This window comes from Solanum pennellii, chromosome 6, assembly GCF_001406875.1.
Source record: "Solanum pennellii chromosome 6, SPENNV200".
NCBI classification, from domain to species: Eukaryota; Viridiplantae; Streptophyta; class Magnoliopsida; order Solanales; family Solanaceae; genus Solanum; species Solanum pennellii.
In genome coordinates, this window is record NC_028642.1 from 50355728 (window position 1) to 50368287 (window position 12560).

General features: G+C 34.1%; 1 protein-coding gene and 1 pseudogene across 1 annotated transcript; one reads left to right on the plus strand and one right to left on the minus strand.

The window, feature by feature from the left end:
- The first annotated feature begins 202 nt into the window (after positions 1-202).
- Positions 203-1443, plus strand: LOC114077640 (annotated as a pseudogene).
- A 426-nt stretch (positions 1444-1869) lies between these two features.
- LOC107023888 (CLP protease regulatory subunit CLPX1, mitochondrial-like) lies at positions 1870-11706 on the minus strand. Its single transcript, XM_015224726.2, has 15 exons — positions 10697-11706; positions 10136-10197; positions 9888-9976; positions 9048-9127; positions 8148-8198; positions 7222-7296; positions 7020-7097; positions 5651-5707; positions 4275-4345; positions 4084-4183; positions 3860-3964; positions 2806-2868; positions 2543-2665; positions 2312-2470; positions 1870-2190 (listed from the first exon to the last, which is right to left on the minus strand). The coding sequence occupies exons 1-15, from the start codon at positions 11519-11521 to the stop codon at positions 2116-2118; spliced, it is 2013 nt and encodes a 670-aa protein (XP_015080212.1). The 5' UTR covers positions 11522-11706; the 3' UTR covers positions 1870-2115.
- Positions 11707-12560: the final 854 nt, after the last annotated feature.

Here is a 12560-nt window from a genome sequence, read left to right on the forward strand (position 1 = left end):
ATTTTAAAAAATATTTTCAGTTTCATAAATTATTTTTTACTTTAGTAAAAATAAAAGAAATCTCTCAAAAAAAAAATTCATTCATAAATCAAACACTAAAAATCATTTCCGAAAATATTTTCTACTCAACAACCAAACATGAGAATATAAGTCCAAAATCTACTTGTTTTCCAGAAAAACATTTTCTAGAAAAACATTTTCTATGGAAAAAATTTTCCTCCATACCAAACACGCCCCGAGACAACGAGATAAGGGGAAATGGGTTAGGAGTAAACAGAGCAAGCCTTTGAATATGGGACTCAAGAAGAGTCTCGATTATGATACTAACATGTGTTGTCCCCATGATGGAAAGTGGCTCATGAAGGAATTTGCGAAGCTATTCTTAAAAAGTTCAAAAACTCTAATTATAGAGACTATTGTATTTGTGCTCTAAAATCGAAAAGTTTTGTTAATCCTTCTCCAAGTAGTAATGCGAGTACAACTGATGTGGATGAACACACGTTGGATACAGAGGTAAATTCTGTTGAGCTGCGGATGAATCAGGCAGTCACTCCAATCAATATTGTTGAACCAGTGTTGCAAATTCAAGAGTCTTCATCAGATGAAGAGAAGATCTATGCTCTATCAATAGAATATAATGTTGATCTTAAACTAACGCAAATGAGGAATGAGGACTATGGGATGATCGATCATCCTATCAATGTCGTTGAAAATGAAGCTGAGGTGCAAGGAATTGGTGTTTTGGAATTTGAGAACACAATACCAGAAAATAATCTGCCAGCACACCTGCAAACAAGGTTTTATTGTTGATGTTAATGAAGACCGTAATGCATATTCGAAACTTCCAGCCAATAAAACAAGCTTTGTTGGACTACTTGCCGGTTGTGGGGACTCTGCAATCACGAACAATTGGGAACTAAATACTTTTTCTCCGATGCAAGAACCTATAATTCCTGACTTTGCGAATGTGAAGTCTTATGTAACTATGCCTGAAATATATGGTACTTTGGCTGAATACATATGGATGCCGATGTATTGATGAATCCGGAGAATAAGCTGATCAATTTTTCTAAACAAGCAATAGTAGAATCTAATCAACATCAGGTGCAGATTACTCAAGAGGCTGCTGCTGGTGAAGCGAATGCTCTGTTAGGGCAAACTGCGCCTTTTTTTCAAATTCAAGAATTTGTGATGCCAAAAATGTTCGAACATTATTGTTGGACCAACAATCTTGGCAGTCTAACGCGCATTTACAAATTACAAGATATGCTGCTCTGAAGAATTGGTATACTACTTTGACAATTTCAGCTAATTTTGTGGACAATACTTACTAGCTAGGATAAGTTTCTGAAACAATATCAGCAGTTTTTGTGCTCTGCTTCTTAGTCCTTTTTGTTGATGTTTCTTATAGTTAGTTTATGTAAATTCTGTTTTAGTGTTCAATTTCTAATTTTGACAAATAAACTGTTATTATTATAAGCTTTGATTAAATGTCACAAAAGTTCATACAATCCCCCCCTATATGATCAATCAAGCATTGGATACAAGGGAAAACACTCTTTAATTTATAAATAAGACTAAATTTATGTTTATTTATACATTTGGAGAATTGTTTTTTGATGTTTTTATCTAATCTTTTTTACATATTTTTTCCTTTTAAACTTGTTTTGTGAAAATATATATTTTTTTAGTGAAAGGTTAATTGAAAAAGCTTTTTTATCCTTTGAAAAAAGCGATAAAATATACATATATTTTATCCTCAGAATTCACTTGTGATAACACAGTGAAGTTTCATGGACAACTCATCTAATATTACGTTTTTGACATCTTATAACAACATTGAAAATTTTGTGAGAAAGATAAAACTTCTGAAATATGAAGAATCAAAGTTTTCTCATTACCAAAAGAATCAGTACACAGCTTGCTGCCTGCTGCCTATAAATTAGAATGGTTACATTTTCCTCGTATACCGTATTCTATTTTCTACGACTTTCCTGGAAGCAGATTGCTATGTTGTTTTACAAGAGGATCAACACCCTGTTTTATGAATTTACATTTTACAACAAATGGAATTTTAACCATGTATGAAATCCTAAGACTCTGGTTCTAATAATCTTACATGCTTATTGCTCTCGACGAGACTTCAGACTCACCCTCCTGCAGCTCAGTTTCGGCTGCACCATCATTTTCCTGGCAATCAGATATTTTCAGATGTCAAAAGAGTGTGCATGTATGTGACTAAGCATGATTATCTTGACAAGAGAAGGGCTATAGAGGGAATAGACTAAACAAGTGAGAGTTCAGATCGTACTCTTTGATCTACTAAGTCTGCTTGATCAAGATACCGTTGCAGAGCACCATCTCCCCGAAGTACTTTCCCACCACATCCACGTGCGTTTACTGCGCCTACCGACTCTTCATCCACCACAATAGCATCTATTCTATCATCTCCAGATTTGACATCAGGAATCTGCACATTCAATCAATTGAATCAAATATGAAAACACTTGCTCGTGACCTTACAGATTTGGACATAGTTTACCTCATACATAGCATCAGTTAAGATGCTTTCAAGTAAGGCTCTCAATCCCCTAGCACCAGTATTTTTGACCATTGCTTTCTTGGCAATCAAACGTAAGGCTCCCTCCGTAAAATGTAGCTTAGTCTAAACAAGCAAATGAAAGTCCAACTCAATTAAGTAAAAAAAAAAAAAAAAACTTTGGATTCTGGCTTTGAGGATGTGTATATTCATTATTGAATCTTTTTCTTTTTGGGTGTTGTAAAGTTATCATAGTTTATACTTACATTATTCATGCTAAATAGTTTTTTATATTGCTTGCAAAGAGCATTTTTTGGTTCAGTAAGGACCTGTAGAAAATAGAAACATGAAATTAACCAACTCGATAATCTGGAAAAAAGCAGGTAGTTGTAGACCAAAAGTAAAAAAAGAAAGAATCAGGCAGGGACTAATCAATAACAAATTAGGCCTCAGCCTTGTTAATATCATTTAAAGCGGTATATAAATTAGAGAATAAAAATACCTACATGTAAATTTTCTAATTGTGTGAGAATTAAAAAGAGACGTCATGTGCTTAAGACTTGATAATTTGATGAATACAAAATATATTCACTGTGAAAGTGGCATTTGAGTGGGTACAACTGGATACTGAAAATATACACGAATAGTAAATTTATATAAGGAATCGAACTTAAGAACACAAATCTGGTCACTGTGAGAAAAAAAGAGAAGACCATACACATTGATGACTTGGTAATTTATGGATAGAAGAGAAACCTATTTATAAATTATAGGTATCAACCAGTACACATATTTGATATTTATTCGATGTACAAAAAAATCTAAGTAAAGAACTTGAACACTTGTAAATTTCTAACACTAGTACTTGTACTGTAACATCTTGTAACAAATTTGATCAATGCATATACTAAGATACATTGAGTAATAACCAATCAGTCTCAACGTTCATAAATTTCGGGTCTTTCATGATAACCGATGAGAAGAGAGCCAACTGGACTTTATCAATATTTGTTCTGCTTAAATCATAGAAGAGCTATTCCAGATAAAATACTTCTGATAAAAGAAAAATACAATTGCTCCAGTAGGTACACTAAGCTTATGAAGAACCAATTGCACAACCATCAGAATGAGATACAACCTCCAATTCTAAATGACTTGCAGCTTATTTCCATAAACAATGCAGTCCATCATTACGTAGAAAAATAACAGAGAACAAAAATACCTGAACAAGCTGGTCCTCAGTCGGCGCAGATAAACTAACTAAAATAGGAAAACACCCACAAAAATAAAAAATGAAGGCAACACAGAGAATAAAAATACCTGAACAAGCTGGTCCTCAGTCAGCGCAGATAAACTAACTAAAATAGGAAAACGCCCAATAAACTCTGGTATGAGGCCGTATGTAATAAAATCACTACTTTCTGCCTGCAAACATGAAATGATATTTTTCAGCAACAGCGGCTGACTAGTAAATTCTATAACAGAACTCTCAGTCTGAGGCAATATACAAAAAATAGAAATTAAAGTTAGACTAGCCTTCTTACAGATTCTAGTAAGGTTGATGTTACAGTTGCATTTGTTATTCCTCCAGTTCTCATGTTAGCACGAACTGGAGCGCCAAAACCGATCGAAGAATCCTGTCGTCTGGTAATAAGACCTTTGTAAACCATCATAATTCACAAAAATCATAGTTCCTGATGCAATTAGAAAAAGCAATTTGGAAAATAAAAATTACCTCTCAGAAATAGTCTTCTCCAAATCAATGAATGCGCCACCACAGATGAAAAGAATGTCTTTCGTATCTATCTGTTTAAAAAAATGGGGATGCTTTTTGAAAATTCATAGGCAGAAGAAATAAAAAAGAACTGAATAACTGAAGCACAAGACATTGGGTTTTGTTAGTGAAAAGCCCTAAGAATCATTGATGTATTTATGATTCCATTCCAACTCAGAGTAAAGAAAGTGTCTACATGTAGAACCTTACTTCATTTTGTCTGATCTGATTGACATGCACATTAACATCTAGAAGAGGACTTAAGGATGCTAACCATCAACAAATCCATCAACAAGTTTTGCTACTTTTAAGTTAGAGCATGAGATCCAATTTTTAACATCTCTGAATGGAAAATTATCTTTAGGGCGTTGCCTTGACTAACTTATCTATAGATTCATCGCCTTATTATCTCCTGTCTAATAACAAAATCAAATATTTTCTTAGTAGATTGCACCTATTTTAAATGTGCAATGTTCACCTTGTCTCTGGTATTTATTGTGCTCTCGTTTCTAACTTCACTATCAGTATCCTCAATGCTTCCCAATTTGCCTACGTCACTGTTTTCTACTTCAATTCAAAGAACTTAATTACAAAGGAATATGCCTGTTCTGACTCATATGCCTCACTTTTTCAGGTAAAGAAGCCTTGTGCTCAATTTCAGCCCATCAATGCAAGGGGGACAGTGAGAAGTCATCTATGTTTTTAACTGCAATGTTCTTCTCCCCAATAAAGGAATGACAGATCCAACAATTCATTTCATCCATAATTTTAGATTTTTTCAAGAATGACAAGTCAAAAGAACATCAGTTGCTGCAAACGATGAATTGATTGTACATAGTGTTGAGATCGAGAGAAAACATTCTGGCACTATACAGTAGACAAGCATTAATATGTAAAAACACTACATTGTATCTTAAGCTTTCACAACTCTGAAGGAAAGGAACCTACAAGCTTTTTAAAGGGATAGAAAACATGGTTGTACAGCTCTGGGAACCATTTATGTTGTTTAGTAAACTTTTAAAGAAACAACGAGATTCCATTTAGCATAGAAGGTTGTTTGCTGGTTTACAAGGGCTTCCATTGAAAACTTTATATACGTCTCCTTCCAACCTTCAGCATTGTGAAGGTTCAGACTCTATACAATAAGTTACCACTTAGCAGTGTCCATGTTATTTTTGTGTAAGATTCTATCTTCTGTATACAGTATACCTTTAGTATACTAGAGTTTTCCATTTACAGAGGTAAAATTATAACTTTAACCAAAAACAAAAGGTTGCAGAACTCTGAAAATGGTAACAAGGGAAAAGAAGAAATGAACACATTCTCATCCACTTTACCTGAATATTCTCACCACGAGGATGCTTCCTTGCCCCCTTTTCAGGTACACTCACGATCTGGATTAAAGAGATACTTCTGTTAATGCTGGTTAATAAAGGCAGCAGCCTACATTATTAGCTAAACAATGCTGTTTTCAACAGAACTTTAAAGTGATTAAACAACATGATTTGAAGTTTAAACTGCCAAACTTTTGAAGCAGAAATGTCAGCCTCATGATTATAGTACTGTAGAAACTAAACAAAACAGAAATTGAGGATAGAGAAGCTTAACAGGATAACAATCAGTGATTTCAACTGAACTCTTTCAGAATCAAATGTCAAAATGGAAAAGACAGTCTTTGAACAGTTTTCAAGTTTGATATTTTCAAAAAGTAACATATTTCTTCATGGTGCCATTACCTGCTAGTTTTAGGACGAAAGCATATTTTAGCAATGCCTTTCTTTTTAGTGATTGCTCACTATTCTGGCTAGACTATTTCAACGATATAAATAAGGTGATTGTTTCTTCAACAATAATTTTTTCCAGCATACTTGCCTGGGTTCAACTGTTTTGATTTGCAACTCAAGTTATTTCACTACATCGTGTTTGAGGGGCATATTAATTAAGTTATATGTTAGATATTTAACAATTTAAGTTAATACTATAGAATATTCTGTGTAATCAGTCATAATGAGGAATCTCAGAATTTAAGTAATTTCTTTATTCAAGAACAATTTTTTTTCTTGAGAATGGTTAAGTTTTATTCCAGAGCACAAGGATTATGCTGAATCTGTATAATGTAGTAAAAGTAAGAAATAGAAGTGTTCCCCTTGTAAACCTGCAGGGATTCCAGTAGCTCTAACACTATATCAGCTTCATTTACAAGGTTCCAAACTACACCAAAAAAGAAGTGCAGTTTGCCCTTATTTAAGAACTTAGTTCAAACATCCCTCATATGATAAAGTCTAATCCAAAATTTCCTTATTTAATGATGCCTAAACACCAATATGAGGAGTTCTCATTGTATTTGCAAACCAATTCAAGAGAAGTTCAAGTTTGTTTGTTTTTTGAGAATGAAATACGGATATAAATGGAGAAATGTGGTTAGTGAGGATTCACATAGCCGACCCAACTTGTTTGAGACTGAGGCATAGTTGTTGCTGATAGGACTATATATCCTGATTAATAGCTTTCTAATAAATTTGCAGTAGAATTTAACTCGGTATTTCCCTAATACACAACTGAAATCTTGTAGCCTTTGGACTTGTTAGCCAGAACATAGTTAAATAATCTGGGAGCTAAGAATAGCCTAAGAGAGCCAACAAATAGTTTCTTTTCTTATTATTAAAAAAATAAAATAATAAATGGTCCAAAACCAAGAGCACTCACAGTTCCTTCTAGCATTTTCAGTAGTGCCTGCTGAACACCTTCCCCAGAAACATCTCTGCTAACGTTTAAACTCTCGGCCTGCATATTGAATAAGATAGATGTCAGTTGTGATATCCTTCAAATGTCAGATAAAAAGAATTACATAATGGTCAAATTTCATTAACAGAAGGCATAGAAGCAAAAAAGAGGTAAAAGATAACACCTTTTTTGTTATCTTATCAACTTCATCAATGTAGATCATCCCTTGTTGTGCTGCTTGCACATTAAATTCAGCAACCTGCATATCAAATTGAAAGCTAATAGTTCTTTTAAAAATTTCATAACCTGGGTCAAAACAATAAATAAAAGAGGCTCAAAGAAACAAAATTCTACAGCAAACATCCCCAATCCAGAGCAAGTTTATACTGAGATTCAAAGAAATGAGACAAAAAGGCCTGTTCACACAGAAGTATATATCCCCATAGCAAAGTTCATACTAAAACCTAAGCATATTATTAATTTGTGATATTTGCAAATGAATGTGTTAAAGGAAACCATCATTCATTTTGTACACAGAAGGGATTCAGTAAGACTGAAATTAGTATAAATACAAAGGTATAGATCAGATCCAGCCAACTCTTCCAATTCCTTCTCAATAGAGAGGTCCCACAAGATCAGACATCATCAAGGAATCGCCACACTGTTGGGATCTATGTTGCTCGGCCTCTCCATGTCAACGGGTAGGTGTTGGACCCTCCGGAAATAGTGCATTTTTGGAGAGTCCACGTACATATAAAACATCCAGCCAATGTAAACATCAATGAGTTGTCCGATACAAGAGAATGAGATGAGTTTAAATTAGTGCAGATATGGAAATTTAGAACAGATCAGGAATCACATTCCTAACATCACCCACATATTAGTCAACACTATATTCTAAGTTAAAGTAATACTTTGCTATATAAGGAAACTACTGGCACAATAAAAGATAGGAATAACAATAAAAGGGATGGCATATTAAATGTAAAATGTAAAAAGAAGCATCCTGGTAGTAAATCCAATTTTTCTAGAACCAAGAATATGTAGAATAGGACATACTTAATTCAGCCAGTTATTTGTAAACTTATGAATCTGAAGTATGAAATATACCGTAAGCAACTTGTACAATATGGATTCGACATCTTCACCAACATATCCAGCCTGTAAGATAGCACAAAATGCGTCAGTAAGGTTAAAAAGATTTATCATCATACTTAATAATGGCTTAAATTTATAATGGATAATAGTATCATTTTTTTGTCTGATCAAGATTTCATTGATAATGACAAGCAGACAAGGCCATTTTGGCCGTATACAAGAGATATACTATAAAAAGATGAAACCTATAAAACATGGATATCTCCAAAAGACACCCAATCCTCTATACAAACCGGAACTACATGAGTACACCAAAAGAAAATAAGGGATTGGTGACTACTCCTGAATTGATTAAAGCTCATCTCCACTCTCTTTCTAAATGATTCTCATATATTTCCTGTAATTTAAAGTTTACTGAGATATCCTATCAGTCATTATGTGGCATCGGCATACACTACTTGACACATTGATAGAGATATTACAGAATATTCAGATTAGATGACTTTCTAAAGTACGATTTGGTAAAATCACAACACTCAGATCTTGCCAAACAAGGATCAAACATGAACTGGGAAATATTCAACCAAATCAACTCCAAACTAGAGTGTCATTATATCCAATCTCTGATTTTAAAAGTTCCCAAACAACCGCTCAGATTCTATTTTCTTTGACCTTCAAGAGAAGAACATCTATGCATTGAGAAAACAGAGTAACAAGGTAAGTCAGACATAACTTAGCTAGAGAGGAGCAATGTCAGTGACAGGCAAAAGAACAGAAAAGGAGAAAAAATAATTAAAGCAAACACCCTGCCAGTAAAAGGACAGATATACAGCCATTTATTTTTCATTAAATAAGAACAGAAACAATCAAAGCGGGCAAAGTTCAAATCAAACAGCACAGCATCTTACTTGCCTGCGTTAAGGTTGTTGCATCTGCAATAACAAAAGGCACATTCACAAAACGGGCAAGGGTTTTTGCAAGTAGTGTTTTCCCTGTTCCAAAAGCAGAGTTAGAAAGTTCAAAGTTTGACAACTTCTCCCACACAAATAAGCAATTTTCGGCAGAAAATATTATTGGATATTGAGGGCACACCTTAGTTTAGGGAAGCTACGAACAAAAGCATAAAGTGAAAATGAGGGCATTCTTAAAACAATCTATATTTATTGCAACTATTACTGTGTTACGGAAACTTAATTCGTTTTTTGACTAAAGGACCGACACAAAAAGAAGAAATCAAGAAGAAAGACCAATTTCCCTTGTTCGGTTGGCAGACAAAACAAGAAAGCGTGGACAGGTGTTCAGATGATGAAAGCATCAGTGCCTACAATGAGAAAAACGCCTTGTCGTCCTTCTTTTTCTTCGTATCATTTCTCATTAAGCAAAAGGGGACACACAAGTTCTCACATCTCCTTCCTTTCTACAGTCCCAATTTTCCAAACATAAATTAGAAGTTTCTCATTAAGGTTCTCAATTTCGGAACATCCCTGATAACAAGCAATATCGACTTACACAAGGTCTCAACATTTCTAAGGCTAATCAAAAGTTTAAGGAAGCAATAGATGAGTACAAGAATGAAAAAAGGCACACACAAAAACAACTAAGTTTGCAATTAGTTTCCTGAATCAGAAAACCTAAATCTGGACTGCTTCTACTATAGAGACTTCTGCCAGCTGGCAATCTCTCAAGGTTCTGAGGTTAAAGATTTGCATAAGTAACTGACTGAAAGTACAAGTACAAAAATTTGATTTCTACCTGATCCAGTAGGCCCCATCAAAAGCACATTGCTTTTTTCCAATTCCACATTTTCTTCATTATCTTCCTTTGTCGATTCTGCTCCAGACCTAATGCAGAGGTAAATAAATACGGTTCATATGGAGAAAATAAAGTAAAAAGAGAAAGGAAAAAGAAGATATTCAGGATACAAAAGTATCATAATTTAGAAGGAAAATGTCGATCGGCAATAAGCCTTCAACAAATCATGAATCAAATGGATTGCTTACCCTTTCTGCAATGAAGCATGGTAAATCCTTTTGTAGTGATTATAAACACCCACCGAAAGCACCTGCCATATGAATCATTTTGTAAACAAAAGGCAAAATAAAGACACATATTGTTCAAACCAGGACTTAAGAGAGAGATCTACCATATAGTCCTTCTCTGAAGTAGGATAGAGCGACAACACAAAAAAAAAAACTATACCAGAAGCATAAGCATCAAAGCCAATTTACATTCTGATTCCCAAGAACAAGCATTATAGATATGCATCTCCATAAAATGCAAAATAGAAATATATTCATGCTCAAAACTCCCAGCAACAACAATTACAAAAGATCATTCTTTTTTTTCTTTTGAGAAGGAAAATAGCAAGTTACAAAGAGATTAGTAATATGGAATTGCTGCTGATTAAAGTTGCAAGTTGAAAGTTCCATTGGATTGTGCACCAATAGATAAACTGATTCAGTTGCTTGATCATAGTCATAAAGTTCCAACCTTTCAGTATTATGTAGTTCAGTGAAGAAACAATGACTACATTGGATTAAATAAGAAAATGAAAAACAAACCTTCTTGGCACGCTCTTGACCTATAACAAACTTGTCAAGTCCCTTACAGATCTCTTTTGGTGTTGGCAGATTCATCCCCAAATTAGACCCACCCCACCCACTCTTCTCATCACTACCCTCATCTTTACCACCACCATTTTTCCCATCAGTTTTCGGAGCTCGTATCAGATTAAGTCCAGGCGCAAATGGTGGACCTGGAGGAGTATGCACAGCCAGCCCATTACCAGGTGGTGTCCAATTTTCAGGAGGCTCACCACCATATGATTTCAACGACTCCCAAAAAGACGGCTTCTGTCTCTTCCCATTATCTTCATCATTATTCACTCTCTTACCATTCCCATTCCCTTTCATCCTTCCAATCTCAAAAAAACTACCTTGAAGTGGCGCCATCTTATAGGGTCTAAAATAATAAGCCGTTTTACAATTAGGGCAAAGATTCACAGCCTGATAAGGTCCTGAACCTGCTTCACCTTTCGAATCAGTAGTATTAATACTACTATTACTGTTACTACTGTTATCATCCTCATCATTAGAAGCAGGAGGAGGTGGAATAAGTTGATGATTTCGATTAGAGAAAAGAAGATCCATATGCTTAGAACAACGAGGACAATAAGCTTCCGCCCTAATCCTTCTCGGAGCAGTTCTATACTCATCGGAAGAACCACCACCACGGTCCCATTTATACCTTTCTTGCACCCCAATTATAGTCTCTCTCCGCTTCACATGTAACCAATTCACCAAATTCCGATGCTGTTGCTGGTTTCGAAAAATCATATTCCCAAATGCAGTATATTTTACATTTCTCCATCTCCATAACCCAGACATCCTCAATACTCTATAACTCCGTAGTTAATCCGAATTCGAACAATATAATCAAATCAAATACCATAAATTAAAGGATTTGGAATTGGGATCTGTGAAGAAGATTAGTATCTTATTATGAGTACAGGGTGGTATGTTTTTTTTTTGTTTTTTTTTGTTAGTATAACTGAAAAAAAAAAAGGAAGAAGATAAAGGTGAGAGCTTTTTTTAGGAATAAGCAAAAATTACCAGTTTCGAGTTTCGACCAAAAAAAAAATGTGTATAAAGGTTAATTAATGGACAAAAAATGAGTTTTGACCGCGTCGTAATTTATTTCTATAAATTCTCATATTCACTCTCCATGGATAACAGTTACCATCCACTTAAACTATGAACTACCGCAGTTGATGTTGATTACACCATGTCATTTGTCTGTTTCTTTTGATTATTATTATTTACAGTATATTTTAAGGATCCATTGGTCATTACATGTTGCAAGTACTTTTTGAGAAATTTATTTGGATTTCTATAACTATAAACATACAATTAAATATAAATAAAATAATTGTTGAGCAATAACATAATTATTATTATATTATATTTAGCGATAATAATATTAATATTTATAACCAAAATATTATTTAGCCCTATATAGGTGTGTAATTAAAAATTATATTCGATAGCATAAAACTTGTTGCTATGGGAATCTCCCATATATCTCTTGTTATACTATTTTCATGCCCAACATAAGTTCCTTTCTTATTATAAAATCAAATATGTGAGTTTTATTTAAGATAATTTATCCTTGTCATCCTTTTTTTCGGTTGGTCCAAGAATAAAAAATCATGCAATCTATATTCTGAAATTTTATAATAACAACGTTTCAGTTTATTCAAGATGAAGATGTTAGGTTGAGAATGTGGGATAGTCATGGTGTCAATACTTGGTTTATTGTTCAACACACGTTGCAAGCGTTTATACTCACTTTTTTGGCTCATGCTATTTTGTCAGTTGTTTGTCTGATTTGAGTTGTTAATCCATATCTAATAATCCAATCAGACAA

Excerpts from the sequence above, each read along its gene's own strand:
- LOC107023888 (XM_015224726.2), bottom strand. The coding sequence starts at position 11,521 with ATGTCTGGGTTATGGAGATGGAGAAATGTAAAATATACTGCATTTGGG. Across the intron at positions 9,128-9,887 it reads GATGGGGCCTACTGGATCAG|GGAAAACACTACTTGCAAAA; the intron begins GTAGAAATCAAA and ends CTTTTGGAACAG. Across the intron at positions 2,471-2,542 it reads TAACTGATGCTATGTATGAG|ATTCCTGATGTCAAATCTGG; the intron begins GTAAACTATGTC and ends TTGAATGTGCAG.